This window comes from Mustela erminea, chromosome 14, assembly GCF_009829155.1.
Source record: "Mustela erminea isolate mMusErm1 chromosome 14, mMusErm1.Pri, whole genome shotgun sequence".
Lineage (NCBI taxonomy): Eukaryota > Metazoa > Chordata > Mammalia > Carnivora > Mustelidae > Mustela > Mustela erminea.
This window is the reverse complement of record NC_045627.1, coordinates 59,335,781-59,353,440: the sequence shown is the minus strand read 5'-3', so window position 1 is coordinate 59,353,440 and position 17,660 is coordinate 59,335,781. Positions and strand designations below refer to the sequence as shown.

Sequence of the window (17,660 nt, the reverse complement as noted above, 5' to 3'; positions counted from 1 at the left end):
GATAGAGCCCCACATCAGACTCCCTGTTCGGTGGCAAGCCTGCTTCTCTCTCTCCTTCTACTCCTCCTCCCTGCTCATTCTCCCTCTCTATCTGTATCTCAAATAAAGAAATAAATAAAATCTTAAAAAAAAAAAAATAAAAAAAAAAAAAAAAAAAAAAAAAAAAAGAATCACCCATATACCTAAACATGGCTGGGCATGGATGGGGTCTCTGACAAACTCAAGTTGTCAAACTCATAGGACAAAGTTCTCGGAGTCACAAGCCTTAAAGCAACAATAACTCCACATGCCCATCTCAGCCCGGCTTCCCAGGAAGAGCATGGACAGAGAATGGAAGATTGGTAGTCACCAGGAATCACAACAGGGTAGAGAAATCCTGAGTCCTGTGCATGGGGGAAACTGCTTACCACCTAGAGCCTACCAGCTCCATGACTGCAGGAACTGTGTTTTGTTCCCCACCCAGCACCAAGCATCCAGTAGGGGCTCAGAAAACATATGCTGAATAAATGATAAACATAGGAAACACTTTGGTCTCTTGGATGAGTGTCCCCACACCTTGTGTTTTCCTTCATTCATCATTTATCACCAAGCTGCGAAAGCTAAAATGACTCTAGAAAACAAACGAACACCAACTTGGTACCACATGGTACCCACATGGTACCCAGGGAGGTGTGTACTTCCTCTTGGGCCTGCCCAGGGTGTGTGTTGTGGGGAGGGGGAGGAAGGTCACTGGCCTGCAAGCTACAGGTCTGGGACTTGCTGTGGAGGGACAAGAGCTGCTCTCCTTGAGAGAAATGGCCGGATGTCAGATCAAGCTCTTGGCAGCCCCCAGGCAGTGGAACATTGCTCTGCATGGTCCCTGTCTGGCTGGCAGCTTCCTGCCAGGGAAGGCTGCCAAGTGGGTTGTGACAGCTGTGCAGTGCACAACTCTCCAAGGTTCTTTGGTGCACTGCCATTTCTGACCTGCCTCTCTGCTACTCGTGGGAAGTAGCTAGGAAGTTCTGGTGCTCAGGGACCCCATTTTCCATTGGCTTTCATTTTTTAGTGGGATGCCTAACTATCCTGCTTTTTAAAATGGGAGTCATTGGAGATGGCCTTTAGCTTTTCTGGTTGACATGAACCTACTGATTCTGTGTGGTAAGAAGAACTGCATTTCACTCTGTTCCATATCAGTGTTGGTTTTCACTGGGACCACATGACCAAATTTGTTCACAAGACTTTCATCACAGTAATTGACATGTCATAGACTACAACTAGGAGAAAACCTGTCTGTATACCTTTTTTTTTTTTTAAAGATTTTATATATTTATTTGACAGACAGAGATCACAAGCAGGCAGAGAGACAGAAGGAAACAGGCTCCCTGCTGAGCAAAGAACCGGATATGGGGCTCGATCCCAGAACTCTGGGAGTCATGACCTGAGCCGAAGGCAGCGGCTTTAACCCACTAAGCCACCCAGGTGCCCCAACCTTTTTTTTTTTTTTTTTTTTTTAATAAAGATTTTATTTATTTATTTCACAGACAGAGATCACAAATAGGCAGAGAGGCAGGCGGAGAGAGGAGGAAGCAGGCTCCCTGCTGAGCAGAAAGCCCAATGTGGGGCTCAATCCCAGGACCCCGAGATCATGACCTAAGCCGAAGGCAGAGGCTTTAGCCCACTGAGCCACCCAAGCAACCCCTGAATATTTTTTTTTAAATTAAAGATAGTCTTGTAACCATTTATTTCTTTTGAAAAAGAAATGTCAAATTCGTAACGCTTAGTATTTGGAATGTTTACACCTTAAAGGATTTTGATAAAGGACTACATTATTTTTTATAGTTTACTAAAGTGGCAATCCTTATTTAAAATTGCCAATAAGTAAACCCAAGTTTCCATCAGGAGATGCATAAGCGTTAACTTAGATTCTTTTCTGCACTGAAAGATGAAAAGTTAAAAGTGACATTTCAGACATTACCTTTTAGCATCATTCGTCCAGTGGATCCTCCAAAAGTACTGAGTAGGCCACTTCTTGCTCCCAAAGATGTGGTTGCTTCTAGGAGAGAGCCCGTGATGTACTGAGATATGGACGTTCTCTGGAGGGTGGCCCGGTACTCACATATGGTGTCTTGGACACACTGTTTTAAGCATGGACCAATGCTAATCCTTTCATGGGCTGCCTCGGAGGCCGGGAGATTTGTGAAGACATGGAGAAGAGATTCAATTGTATTTTCTATTTCTTCTCCGCTTCTCACTGCATTGTAGATCTGTGAATAGCACAGAGTACAGGAAGTATTAATCTAGTTTCTTAGAAAAGCAAATTAGTTTGTTGACAAAATGCCAGGATGACTTATGAAGAAAGAAGGCTCAGTTGCTCTAAGCACAAACACTCTTGAGCACTGGACTCATGCATTAACCTGAACATTCTACAGACACCATTTATTTGGAAAAGCTATGTGCAGTTATGAAATCGGCCATTCAAACAACCCTGCTATCAAACAGAGCACTTACAAGTTGTTCCAACCAAAAATATATTCAGCTCAAATTTCTCCTCTTCCTCCCTAGCAGAGTGACAAAGTCAAACCTTCCCTTTTTGTCCTTTTGGACTCTCCTGAGTGCCTGACTGTCCCAGGTCTGTCTGTCTCCAAGGAACACTTGAGCCTGACATTCATGAGGAATCTTTTCTCCATGTTCAAACTACTGCAAGGATGAGAAGGTCTGGGGAAGAAGTTCTATATTTCCCTCTTGGGCATAATCCTTCAATCCATCCACTTGGTTCAAAATCTTTGTTTGACTCCTTTTGCCTCTTCAATCTTTCTCACCTTCCACCTCCAATGAGTTGACAGGTCCTGCCTATTCTTCTTGCTCTGTCTCTGTCACCATCCTGATTTCCTCTCCCCTTTATCATCTGAATTCACCAAGAATTATCTCAAGGAGACAGTACAGTTAGGACCAGTTCCCACCCATAATTCCAATACAGTTGTTAGCATGTGTTTATACAGATCCCGCTCTGCGGGAGGCAGTGCACTGAAAGATGGGGGGCAGGCACAAAGAGCAGCACACATCTCCGGTGCTGAAAAGCTGCACAATCTAATTTAGAAGATGGGGCCTGAAAATTAAGAGGTTTGACAGTCTTACAGGGAGGGTCTGGGTTTGTGAAGGTCTCTGGGAAGCCTGAGACTTCTGGATGTATATAAAGAAAAGGGAAGAAATACAACATGGATGACTTAATTTAGTTTTCTGATAGTAGAATAAAAGTTAATTGTGTTGTCTCCACCTTAAGCACCTTGCCTTGTCATTCATTCATCAAATCAACAAGTGGCTATTTTGTATTTATATATCAGTTATGTGTCAGGTCTCGGTAAATAAGATAGCTTTTCCCCGGCACAGAGTTCAAAGTCTAGTAAGGGAGACAGATGGATAAGCAGAGAGTTCACGGTAGGGTGAAAATGGAGAAATCCCTCTAGTGACATCAAGGAGTACCCAAGCAAGAAAAGGCTCTCACATGTCCTCCAGGCTGTGCATGCACCCCTGTGATGCTGCAGACTCCAAAGCTCACTTGAACCAGGACCCACCGGCCCTCAAGAAAACACCTACTGAGCTCTGCTAGGTCCTTAGGAGACCCTAGAATGTTCTTAGAACACCCCTGGTATTCAAACTGCACTGACTCTAACTAGATTTCTACTCTGCCTTTCATACCCAACTGGTAGATACTTGCCACTTGAAGGAAAAGTGTGAATTTTGAGCTTTAAATATCTGCCCTTAAATTTCTAGAGACCAGTGTGGCCAGGCAGATGTTGTGCTGGGGCAGAAAGAGCCCAGGCCTTGGGGTCAAGTATGTGGGTCGTATGGCTGGCTCTGCCTGGACCAGCTAAAGAGAGGGTCATAAACATGAACAAGGTGACTTGAATACTTAGAGAAAGCTTACTCTTCTGTAAAGTGGGGATACTAACGCTCCTTCTTAGGGACTTTGTGGGATTCACCAAGACCATATATGTAAAGTGCTCAACCTAGGGTTTTCAAATGACAACCATTACTCTTGGGCAAGCAGAGAGTGGATTCTTCCATCCTCAAGGAATAGCAGGTGCTTGTATAATAACAAAGAACAGTCTGTGAAATTCACCATGATGGGGTTGTACCCTTGCTCCTATGTGCTGCTTGATAATATCATCCTCCCTTATTTGGGTGTATTGCAAGGGCAAACTGGGGTTGAGAGTTGCAAAGCTCAGGACATTGCCTTTCCTCTTACAGTTTCGAATCATAGAGGCAATGTCCAACACGCTAAGTCTCAAATGAATCCTTAAGAAGTTTAAATGCTCTAGAAGTTCAGAGAAAAGAATCCACTGTGAGGTTTGATGGCTAAAGAGGGCTTCGGAGGAAAGCAGATTTAAGCTGTGCCTTGGAAAACAGGCACGGCTCTGATCAGAGCAGCTGGGGGAGGCAAATCACATTGTAAGCAAGGGTGAAGAGGCTGGAAAACAGAAAATGCCCTAAGGACAGTGAGCAGAACAGGGTATTTAGAGCAGAGAATGAGTGTTAAGGCATAACTGGAAAACCAGAAAGGTCAGCTGGCCTGATAAAGGAGAGCCTTGAATGTCAGGCAAAGAGGTTTAATCCATCAGAGGTAGGGAAACCTTCACTTTTTTGGGTTTATTTATTTTTATTCGAGGAATGATGCTAAAAAGGTTTTATTTTACAAAGATTAATATGCTGATCGTTCTTAGTTACTAATGGGTTTACCTATCACCTACTTTCTTTACACGCCAAGCTGCTCCATTGCTCACTTGTTACCTATGCATTCCAGTTTCCACAACACTCCTTCAGAGATCCCCAGTGGCTCGTTCAGTCCCTCATCCTGCTTCCCATAAATGTTTTCCTCAAATCATTAGATCTAGAGGGATTGGAGGAAATAAGGACTCTTTGATCACTGAAACACTTAGCATCCACTTCTCCTTTTGAAAATTTACATTGCGTATTAGGATATTAAAGACAGCGGCACCTGGGTGGCTCACTGGGTTAAGCCTCTGCCTTCAGCTCAGGTTAAGATCTCAGGGTCCTGGGATCGAGCCCCACATTGGGCTCTCTGCTCAGCAGGGAGCCTGCTTCCCCCTCTCTCTCTGCCTGCCTCTCTGCCTGCTTGTGATCTCTCTGTCAAATAAATAAATAAAATCTTAAAAAAAAAAAGGATATTAAAGACAATGAAAAAGGTCAGAGTAAAGAAATCCATTTCACTTTGTTTTACTGAGTGTTTGGAGTATTTCTGTTACTTGACCATGGATTTCTTTTTCTTCCTTCCTTCCTCCTTCCCTCCATCCGTCCTTCCTTCCTTCCTTTATAAGAACCCATTCTGTGAACGTAGTGTTGTAGCAAATAATTTACTTGAATCAAGTGGCCTTTTCTTATGTTCTCTTTTCCTTGACCTCTGTGAAATCTCTGAAATAGACAATCATCCATCTTTCCTCAAGCCCTGTCTCTCTTATTACCTTACTGCTCCATCTTTGCCTCATTCGGTGGCTCCCCTTCCTCCACGGGCCTTTGGGACAGGTATAATGCAATAGAGATGTGCCACCCAGCGCCTCATGTAGGGGAGTGACATACTGGCTGGCCATGGGTCAGATTTATCAGAAGACCCGTTTGATCGGACACATAGTGTTTTAAAATCAAGATGGTGGGGGCACCTGGCTGGCTCAGTTGGTAGAGCGTGTGACTCTTGAACTTGGGGTCATGATTTGTGCCCTACATTGGATGCAAAAGTTACTTAAATACATAAATAAATCTTTAAAAAATAAAATAAAATCAGGAAAATTTACATACACATTTGAAGTTACAGCATTTCCTAAAAACTGGAACAATCTGGCAACACTGAACATTCCCATTCCCCTGTGCTGTCAAATGGTTAGACCTTTCCCTGCTGCCTGGGGCATGAGTTCTTCAGTTGACACCAGTCCCTACTCCTCTCTAGTGGTCATATATTCCCAGTACTTGGTCACTCTTAGTATATAAGTGTGTGACCCATGCCTTAATGGGATATGAACATGGCTGTAGCTATATACAATAAACCGAGCTCCCTCAACATGTAGTGAGCTCCCCCAACATGTCCTCTGGGTGATCTTCCCTTTGTTAGTTGCCAAGGAGACACAGAGAAAGTCACAGTCTCTGCTCTCAAGGGGTGCTGCTGTTTATCTCCAACATATGTAAATGTTATGTATATATTCAATAATCGACTGCCATCAGCCACTTGTTTCCAAGTCCCCAAACTTCTCTGAAGAAATAAAGATGAAGAATTCTAGACTAAACTCCCCCACCATTGTTAACACTCCACTAAAAACAAAAAAGAATCAACATGTTCTACCAAGATCTGGACCAAAACATTCCAGTCATACCAATACTAGGTAAGCTTTAATAAGGTAGATGTTGGAAGGGTGAAACATAGATAAAGTGCTGATAGATATGGCATTGCTCAGGGAACAAGTTAAAATCAGGCTACAAACACTTATTAGGTCATCCACTTACAAAAAAAGAAGCAACCATGGAGAGTCCCACATATATATAGAGTAGGAAGAGGAAGAGGATGTAGTATAGAATAGTCATTATAAATGTGGCTCTGGAGTGTTGGTTTGAATCCTAGCTCCCCTGCTTCCCAGCTGTGTGACCTTGGATAGGTTGCTTTGTTATTCTGTGCCTTGTGTCCTTTTCTCCAATATGGGACTATAATAGTATCTGCCTCATAAAATTGAGGTAATGATTATAAGCTTTTATAAATGTAATTGATTAGAACAGCACCTGCCACCTAATAAATACTCAACAAATATTGTTTTTTACAATGATGGCAACAATGCTGATTGAGGTAGACTATAAAAATGGTCATATGTTATTTCCCTCACTGATTCTGGGCCAGGTCTGTGATTTGCTCAACCAATGGGAATTTAGCAAATGTGATGCATGCAAAGTCTTGAAAAATACTTGTACATTTGACCTTGTTCTCTCTTGCTGCTTTTGGGAACTCTGCAACAACTACCATGTGGGGAAGCCAGAATTAGCTTGCTGGAAGATGAGAAACCATGGCCTAGACACTCCTGTCACCCTGACGGATATTGCCTGCCAATAGCCAGACACATGGTGAGGTCATCCGAGATCCTAGATCATCCAATTGCCAGTCCAACTGCCGTCATAGATACATGAGAGAGCCCAGTAGAGTCTCCTGATCTAGACTTGGAGAACCACAAATTCACAGAAACAGGAGTTAAATACATGAGCGTTGTGAAAAGTCACTAAATTTTGGGAGTGCTTTGTTATAAAAGTTAACTGACAAAATGATGGTGTGTTGGGTACGACAAGTATTAACTTGCATCCACACACTAACCCTATGAGGTTGATTTATTTTGCAGATGGAGACAGTAAGCCTAGAGAGGTGGAGAAATACAGCCAACTTTATCCAGCTAGTAAGAGGCTGAGCCAGGACTGAAATCTGGTTTGTCCAGCCCCGTGGTCCTTTATCCTTTGTACTAAATTGGTCACACCAAAAGCCCAAACAGCAGGATTCAAGAAAATATTATTATTTGGCAAAAGGTTTAAGTGATGTTTACATCGCTATTATTGTTTTGATTCATGATAATTCCTTTCATGGTCACCCTAAACTACTTCTGAAAATGGGCAAGTTATGACTAATGAATGGCCAAATACGTTTCCTTTATATGGAGATTTATAGTTTTAAATTACAAGGTAAAAAAATACATAAACTTTATCTCACTCAAATAATGTGATAATAAGGGGCTGATAAGTAGACAGACCACCACCCTCTAGGGGCCAATATCTTTTTTGAGATAAAATCAACATGTCACAACACAGCATCTAAGCTTGCCAAACATGTATGTGTCTGTTCATTAGCTCAACAATTGATTTATATTTATTAAGCACATCCATTGCGGCAAGCTCAATTACTGGGTATCCCACTGTGAGCAAGAAGAACTTTATTTTAGTGTGGAAGGTGGTCAAAAAATATGTGGGTCAAATTAAGTTGATTAAAAATTGCAGACTATTATACAACCAAGATTTACTTTGGATATAGGTTCCATAGGACTAGCTGAAGTGTTGGGAATGAGAAAAGGAAAGGAATCAAGGTTTCTACATCGGGTCATTGTTAAGTTCTTAGAGATTTAATATAGATCAATGTTGCAAACCGCAACCCCATTTGTGGACTATGAATGAATCTTTCTTATGGATGTACACTACTCCCATTACGCCAGGTACTACCGTCAAGCAGGATGACTTGGTATTATGAACTTAATTCACAGAAAAGTAAATAATGCTTAGACAACACTTAAAACATTTGTGTTCCTTATGACTCAAGAAAGAGGGATGCCTTATAGAAACTAGCACTGGCACATGGAGTTCAGAACTAAAACAAAATAACAGAAACATCCAAGACTGAGGAGAGCTGGGGCAATTCAGATGGAGAGAAAGCCGAAGACTTTAGTGCACAGAAAGGCATGAAGTAGCCAGTACACTACATCCATAGTGCTCACCCAGGATGAAAGGCCCTTTCTCTACACAGCCACAAAGAGCTTTGTCTTAATTTGACTTCTATTGGGGTCAAAGAGGATACCGGTCAAGGGGAGTCAATTTCATAACTTGCTCTGTTGCAAAAGCTATCTTTCTGGGGTCAGAGTTATGGAAAATTACGATGTTTTTAGATTTGATGGCATATCTTCTTAATTTTTCAACAAGAAGAAAGCTTGTTACTTTGGTGTCCATCGACTCAATAATACTTGTAATCACTGCAACATTTATTGAGTGCTTAAAATGAAGTAGGTACTGAGCATTGACATGATCTCATTAAAATTTCAGAACAGCTCAAGGAAGAGGTATTACCTCTGTGCACACAGTGTGCACACAGCTAGGATTTAGCACCAAGGATTGTTTTTCTCTCAGCCAGAGCTACTACCCAGTTAGGGAATCCTATACTATAGTTGTCAAATCACTTTTCAGAGGGGATAATTGTAGTAACAATCCTTTCTTCTCTGTTTATTGTCTGTCTCCATCTAGAATATCAGCTTCATGAGGATTTTAATTTTTTTCATTGCTCTATCTCCAGTGTTTAGAAGTGCGTGGCATTATAGCTTCTCAATAAGTTCTTGATTAAATTAATAAATGTCTCTATTCTATATCTTCTCCAAGAACTTGGCTAGAGTCCTCCAGTTTTTTGGTCATGGATATATTGGATACATCTGAACAGGTGATATTGTAATGTCACTTGCATTTGCTGAATAACAGACATGGAAATCACATAGAAATGGCATGAAATGTTTCCAAAGTATCCAGAATGGCTACATCCAAATGTACACCTAACCAAAGGTGGCCTGCTCTGAGAAATTTACCAATAGTATAATATTATTCTATTATCATTTGCTGATTGAGAATGCTTAATCAGATCTAGTCTACATCCCGACTCTTCAAGAAAATGATGATTTGGAAATATTGGGGCTTAAAAAAAACAGGATATAGATTCATATATTGACTCTCCTAATTCAGTTTAATTCAATGAATGTTCTTTAACATAAAGGGGTCAGCTGACATCTCCAATTAACTTAGTGTTATTTTTCAGTAACCCATACTTCCTAGCCTTCTTAAATGGGAGATGGAACATATTAACCTTAATTTTGATCATCATTATTTTCTAATACAGTGTATAGTAAGGGTCTTCATCATCTTTTTTTTTTTAATTGGGTTTATTTATTTATTTATTTGAGGCAAGAGAGTGTGTGGGATGGGTGAAGGGGCAGCAGGGAGAGGGAAGCAGACACTCTGCTGAGTGTGGAGCCCACTGCACACAGGTCTCTGTCCCACGACACTGAGATTGTGCCTGAACAGAAACCAAGAGTCAGACACTACACTGACTGAGACACCCAGGTGCCCCTAGTTAGGGTCTTATCAGTGTTCATCAATACCCATTGTCACTTGTCACTAGTGTCAATGTATGCACTTTTTCTTTCTTTTTAAATTAGGCTAGTTATGGGCACCGGCATTAAGTGTCCTATTCTTGATTTTGTCTCTGGTCTTGATCTCAGGATCATGAGTTCAAGCCCCACATTGGGCTCTATTGTGGATATGGAGTCTATTTTATTTTATTTGTTTTGTTTTAAAGATTTTATTTATTTATTTGACCAGAGAGAAAGATCACAGGTAGGCAGAGAGGCAGGCAGAGAGAGAGGGAGGAAGCAGGCTCCCTGCCGAGCAGAGTGCCCGATCGGGGCTCGATCCCAGGACCCTGAGATCATGACCTCAGCCACAGAGGCTTAACCCACTGAGCCACCCAAGCGCCCCAATGTATGCACTTCTAATAGCACCTTTATCTCCCCACAATGTGATTCTTAAGTAGACTGAGCTAGAAAACCAAATAATCACATTTATTTGAACTGTGAGTTAATAGGGTAGATAACAACGCAGTTAGGAGTTGTGGTTTGGAAACCCCTTTTACTGACCTCATGGGTCCTCTTCCTAACTTCTGGAATCTAAAAGCAGTGTTTTAGAAAGCTGAAAATACTGAAGCTTGATGGGTGTGTGTGTCTAAACGAAATGGAATGATCAAAGAACTGCTGAATTTCCTGAAGAGTCAACAAAAACAGTGAGGCTGTTTCAAGGGGCAAGGACCGAAGCAAGTTGCAGACCTGAGCAGCAGGGGCCGGGAGTAGGATACTGGTAGCAGCCAGTCCCTTCCTCTGCCCTGGATTCCACATTCCATTCAAGTGCCTGAGCAGAGAATTCCATTCTACTGAGAATATTCAGACCATGCACGAGACGCTGACCAAACACAGCTCCAGGGAGCCAAAAATAAAGGCTTTTACTAAGGCCGGGCCAATTAACCAGAGCTCCACCACTGGCTTCTATGGGAAGTGAGATAAACCTTTATTACTGCAGGAAACATCCAAGAAGGAGTGTGAGAGGGTGTCCCCAGGACATTTGATAATCTAGGAATTTAACAGCCCGACAAGCCCTCCCACATAATTTCTTTCAAGCCACACTTAGCCCTGGGATTTTGCCTCCTCCATGCAGCCTTCCTCAGGCTCCAGCGAGAAGACAGCATCTTCATTTTTGTGCTCCAACTACCCCTCTGCAAAACTCTCGGGGGGCACTTCCTGTGAAGTATGGAAGTCACTGTTTGACTCCCCTTCCAGACTGGGAGTTCCCAGAGGGAAAGAGCCATGTCTTATTTTAACAAGTCATCTCCAGCACAGAGCACACTGCTTGGCACCCTGTAGGCAGTAGAGAGAGGGGACCAGAGAGAAATAGCTAAAGACTTGGAGCCAAGTTCCCAAAGTACTGTCCCCAGACCAGCATTGTCACCTGGCAACTTCTTAGAAAGGCAAATTCTTTGGCACTGCCGGAAGTCTACTCAATCAAAAACTCTGGGGCTGGAGCCCTGAAATGTGTTGTCACAAGCCCTCCAGGCAACCTTGGTTGTGATAAAGTTTGAGAATCCCTCCCTAAGACTTTAAGGAGAAGATGTTACTTTTCATCTCTGACTGCACTTCTCACATTACCTGTCCCATAAATACTCACAACCATGTCACCTTTCTTTTAGAATGGGAGCTCCTGAGGGCAGCGATGAAGTCCTGTTGTATTGGTATTCTCCAAAGCCCCTAGCTTGCAGTCCAGTGCAGAGTAAATTGGACAAATGCTAGTTGAATGACGCAGCATCTGTCACAGAAGGTCCCTGTGGCTGTGACTGGAACAGGCCTTTCTAAAATGATGCTTCTGGCTGAATATTTCCAAAGATGAATCATGTCTGAGATACTAATTCTAATGGGTATTATCATACAGATGAATCATATCATAATGAGAAAACCTGGCTGCCAAGGATGCCTCTTGAAAAGAAAAAATCAAATCAGGACAAATGGATTATGTTGTGAGGCTTGGGATGTCAGGCCATGAATTAGGCCAACAGAAGGGATTTAATGGCCTGAACTACCAGGCTCCCTGCGGCTCAAAGGAGCAACCGGTCAGTTAATGAATCACATGGGGACAAAGCCCCTAAAAGAAAAAGAAAAAAAAAAAAAAAACCTTTCACAAATCCTGCAGACCACGATACCTTGGCTCCAAGGCTCCAAGGCAGTGTTCTTGCTAAGCTGTGCACGTGTGAAGCTGTGAGGGACAGAAAGTTCCTGAAGTCCTATGGCTCCAGGCTGCTGTGTGTCCACACAGGTGGAGGGGACCAAGGCAGACACAGAGGGGTGGATTGTTTACTTCCTGTGCCAGCTGAATCCCCACTCACCTTGTCCTGGCCTCTTCTGCCCCTTGCTTCCTGGGGTCATTGCTTCTGGACCAACCAACACTACGTTTCCTTCTTGTACTCTTTGCCTGAAGCCTGACCTCCCTGAACATCCCACTATGACCACCAGAGGTAGAACAGCAGAACAGAAGCCTTGCAGTACAGAGGAAACAGCCTGGTCTTTGCATCACACTGATCATGATTCCTAGTGCTAGCATTTAGCAGCAGTGGGGAAGTAACCTGTGTTCCCCTCCCCGCCCCACCAAGTCTTTATTTAAACTCTGGTTAGGTAACATACAGTGCAATATTGGGGGTTTCAGAATAGAATTCGGTGATTCATCACTTACATACAACACCTAGTGCTCATCACAAGGGCCCTCCTTAATTCCCATCACTCACTTAGCCCATCCCCCACCCACCTCCCTCCAGCAACCCTCAGTTTGTTCTCTATCACTAAGAGTCTCTTATGATTTGCTTCCCTCTTCCTTTTTCCCTCCTTCCATATGTTTATCTGCTTTGTTTCTTAAATTCCACATATGAGTGAAATCCTGTGCTATTTGTCTTTCTTTGACTGACTTATTTCACTTAGCATAACACATCTAAGTTCTAGCTACTTCACTGCAAATGGCAAGATTGCATTCATTTTGATGGCTGAGTAATATTCCACTGTGTGTGTGTGTGTGTGTGTGTGTGTGTGTGTCCCCTGTGTTTTTTTAATTGGAGATTATCACAGAGTTGCTACAAGCCAGCAGTAAATGATAAGATAGCTGTGAGTTCTTTGTCTCTAGCTATACAGCTCTTCAGTGTCCAGTGGTCATAACAGCCTCAATGCTCACATCTCCAGAGCTCCAAGGCTATGCCTGCTATCTTGTAAGACCTGAGGTGACTTCCCACCCTGAAAAGCCATCACCCCCACCCACCCTTCCTATTTATTCACGGGTGATCCCAGGGTGCTAGAGCCTTTCCAATGCTTGGCCTCCTGCATATGGAGGTGTCTGAGTGTTTTCTGGGCTACAGTTCCTCAAACAGCCACACTCTGAGTTCAGTCTGGGCTTGAGTAGCCACCATGCTGTAGATGCAGACATTGGCACAGTATTGGGTACATACGTGGCATTCAATAAATGGGCCTTATCAACCCCGTTGGTTCATATGGCAGTTCGAGCATGAATTCTCTCTCCCTCCAGCTTTCCTTCTCCCTCACTTCTTTTTTTGCTCCTGGGGGCGTTTTCTCCAACTTTCTCTGGATCCCCATGGTTTCTTTACTCTCAATTTTTTTTATTCCGCTTCCCTTTCAAATCCTCTGCTTTGCCTTCTTTTCACTCTACTCCCATTTTTTCTTGCTCTGTCCCGATCTTCCTATCTTCCTCACTCTCTCTCCTTGCCTTCCCTTTATTCCCATTGCCTGTGTCTCTCCTCCGCCCCTCATTTCTTCTTACCTCCTTTTTAGGGGGATCCTTTGAGCTTCATTTCCAGGGGCAAAGGAAGAAGTGGGAATAAAGGAGGAGTGTTGACTAGTAGGGTCTATAAGCAGAGACCCTCCTCTAGTCAGTAGACAGTTGTTCCTCATTATTAAAGGCACTGTATTTCTTCTATTGGAAATCTTCAGTGCTTTAATTCTTGAAAGTCTCTCCTCTGATGGGTGCCAAGTGAATGGTCACCAGAGTGGAGTCAGGGGCACTCCTCTCTCGAACTTCCAAGGAATAGGATCTTGGTAGTTGACTCAACATTAGACCCACCCTCAGACACAGGACCCAGTTAGGGTCCACTGGCTGCCGGCACAATGGTACCCACATCAGAGCCTCATGCTACCAGGAAGACCTGAGAGTTGCTTAGAACTAGCAGTGCAGATTCTCAGGTTTCATTCAGGGTAGAATCAGGCTTAGCAACTGGTTGACCACACCACATGTCAACCAGTGAACATGCTTCAGGCAGATAAACTAGGCCATGATGAGTGAATAGAGAACATCAGGTTTCCAGGAGCCAGAGTCATCAATGAGCTCATACAGATCGGGAGGACATGGGGCCTGCTGGGTCTAGAATTAAAAAGGCACCAGGGCCCTGGAGAGGATGGTGGAGTTGAGGAAGGGTGTAGTAAAGGGGTATAGCCCAGCTTGGTGGGGAAATCCTGGGACCCACATGCAAAGAAGAGCAGCCTCTGTGTGGGCTTAAGTAACAACCAGGTCTCAGGCAGGAGTGTTCACTCAGGGGAATCCTCTGAGTGGCATGGACTAGCATGCAAGGCAGACATGAACAAAGTCTCTGGCTGCTCTTTAATCTCTGAAGTAGAAGAAATCTACACCGATGAATGTCCTCTTTGTTTGGACTCCATTCACTCATTCATTCATTCATTTAACAAATATTTACTCAATGTGTACTTTGGGCCAAATGGTATTCCAGAAACTGGAGACAAAAGGATGAATTTTTTCTTCAAGAAAGTCACCAAGTCTCAGGGGAAGTAGGCCAGAAAGTGGGCAATTCTATTATAGCATGCAATTCTACAATGGTGTGAGCACGAAGTGCTTTGGGAACACGGAAGAGGGTCTTAGAAGGCCATGGGGGTGGGGGGTGAGGAGCTTCTCCTAGGTTGTAACAACTAAACATAACCTAAAGACAGTAGGAGTTAGCCAGGCAAAGGTGAGGACAGAATAAGGTAAGAGAGAGGGAAACATTCTTAACAGAAGGAACAGCAAGTGCAAAGTGGCTCCCTGTGGTTGGAGCCAAGACTGAGTAATGAGTCTAGGGGGTAGGCAGATTCTAAGCTCTTGTAAGTGAATCCAATTAGCTTAGAACTATTTCCTTTCACAAATATTTCCAAAGCTAACAACCATGGACGTAGCTTCAACAGAAAAAAAAAAAATATGTTTATGGCTGGAGAACACCCATTGTCCTTCTAGGGATACCATGCTAAATACTGAAGATGCAACATCAAATAGGACCCAGTCTCAGCTCTCAAGGCACCAATGAGATAGAGATGACCATTTCTCCTCCTTCTTTTTTTTTTTTTTTTAAAGATTTTATTTATTTGAGAGAGAGAGCAAACATGACAAGGGGGAGGGGCAGAGGGAAAGAGACATGCAGACTCCCTGCTGAGCATGGAGCCCAGTGCAAGGCTCAATCCCAGGACCCTGAAATCATGACCTGAGCCGAAGTCAGATGTTTAACAGGCTGAGCTACTGGGTGTCCTAAGAGATTACTTCTAAGAGTTCTTACAGCTTGATGGTTCCTTGTTATTAAGAAAAACCTATGGGAATGGACAAATGCCCAACATCACTTACAGAAGAGAGACCACTCACTTCATTCACACCTGCAGTGTAACAATGACAGAGTAGGCAGCGATTGAGAACTCTTCTTGTCTAGTTGGACATATAGAGCAGAAAAAGATGGGAAAGACTGAAGGACGCACAGCCTTCCTCTACCTTTGAAATATAGCGGTGGAAATGCAAGCCTTTAAGAAGTTTCTAAAATAATGGGGACAGCAAAACAATAATCCAGTAATGGCATTAGAATTATATGCAAGTTTATGAAGAAGAGTCAGGGACTCTCTAACCCCAGATAGAGAGCGTCTGTCCTGTTAGAGAGGTTCTCAGATCAAGTTTGTGCATAAGCGTAAATGCTCAGGGACAGGATCATATGGAGACACTGAAGGTCAAAGACAACATGCTCAGAGGTGTAGAAAAGCTATTACTGTCCACCTCATCTGTGCTTACCCTGTAGTCAGATACAAAAGAAAGCGTCCGCAAGAGGTGCATTCCAAAGAACTGCATGGATATTATTAAAACCAAACAAAACAACACCTAAAATTCATCAAAACCGAGGCCTATAATCATATCAAAAAAAAAAGCTTCTAATTTACATTCCAAAAATAAGGCATTTTGGCCCTTACATTTTGTCATTTAAAAAGCTTGTTCTGTTGTCTCTACGGAGCTTAAGGTTTTTCTTGGCTATCAAAACAAAGAGGTCTTTTGTTGACAGAAACAGGCGACAGTGTTTCAGTAAAAAGATTATATACAGAATAATGGTATGAAGCTCCATTGTGTAAAAAGTAGACTTAAGAGCTCTCCCTGTCTCCAGATACTCTGGATTTCTTGCAACAATCTAAAATACCTTTGTCCTTCACTTTGTGGGGACCCTAAACAACAGCCATTGTTTTCTAAGAGCTTATAAGGGATACTATGTAGATGTGACTGCATATAATTAAAGGCAATGTTAACAACAGTGTATCTAATGACTAGAGCCATGACCAGCCCCACTGGGACCAATCACTGTGGGGAATCTCCAGGACTTTTCTCTTCTTTGCACCCTCCATGATCTGGTGATCCATGGTATGCTGTACTGTATACAACTGGAACTCATAATATAGTCCCTGAATTGATTTGTTGGTTCTCAACAACTGTATTTACTGGACATTACCAGTAATGCCAAAGGCAGGGGACAAAGATGGTGCAGCCAGCATCATGGCCAGGTGGGCTAGAAGGAGGGTAGGGCAGCTGAGGCTCAGTTCCAGCAGAGCAGGTAGGAGCTAAAGAAGACATAGGAATGCAGTGTTGGGCTGGAAGAAGGGGTCTTCTGATGGGGCCAGGCCTCGGTATAAATCCCAGTCATTTCTGTGGTTTCTTTAGACATCAATGGATGCCTTTTGGGGAACAAATGAGGGTTCAGCTGGAGGGTTCTTTCATCTGTGGACCCAAAGTCAGGCTATCTTTTGTCACTGGGAAGCTCATTCCCTGTGTTCTTTTTTCTGAAAATCTTTTTTCTGAAAATCTTCTGAAAATGCATTTCCAATGCTTATAGCAATAATGTCCATAATAGCCAAACTATGGAAAGATGTCCATCAACAAATGAATGGATAAAGAAGATGTGATATATATATATACACACACACATATACATTTATATATGTGTATGTATAGCGATATATATATTTATACACACACACACACACACACACACACACACATACAATGGAATACTATGTAGCCATCAAAAAATTGACATCTTGCCATTTGCAGAGACATGGATGGAACCAGAGGGTATTATGCTGAGTGAAATAAGTCAATCAGAGAAAGACAATTATCATATGGTCTCACTGATATGAGGAATTTGAGAAGACGAGGATCATAAGGGAAGGGAGGGAAAAATGACACAAGATAAAACCAGAGAGGGAAACAAACCATAAAAGACTCTTAAACTCAGGAAACAAACTGACGGTTGCTGAGGGGTGGGAGAGGAGGGATAGGGTGGCTGGGTGATGGATACTGTGGAGGGTATGTGCTATGGTGAGTGCTATGAATTGTGTAAGACTGATGATTCACAGGCCTCTACCCCTGAAACAAACAATACATTATATGTTAAAAAAAAAAAAAATCTTGGGTCCTCATTACAAAAAAAAAAAAGAAAGAAAGAAACCCCAATGATG

The 17,660-nt window shown here is 42.8% G+C and overlaps 1 protein-coding gene across 6 annotated transcripts in view; it reads right to left on the bottom strand.

Moving 5' to 3' along the window:
* PLCE1 (phospholipase C epsilon 1) overlaps positions 1-17,660 on the bottom strand; it is a 325,782-nt gene that overhangs the window by 182,542 nt on the left and 125,580 nt on the right. For all 6 annotated transcript variants that reach the window (XM_032313903.1, XM_032313905.1, XM_032313904.1 and 3 more), the window contains one exon: positions 1,955-2,243. In XM_032313903.1, the coding sequence (XP_032169794.1) occupies positions 1,955-2,243 (289 nt within the window). The remainder of the gene's footprint in view (positions 1-1,954; positions 2,244-17,660) is intronic.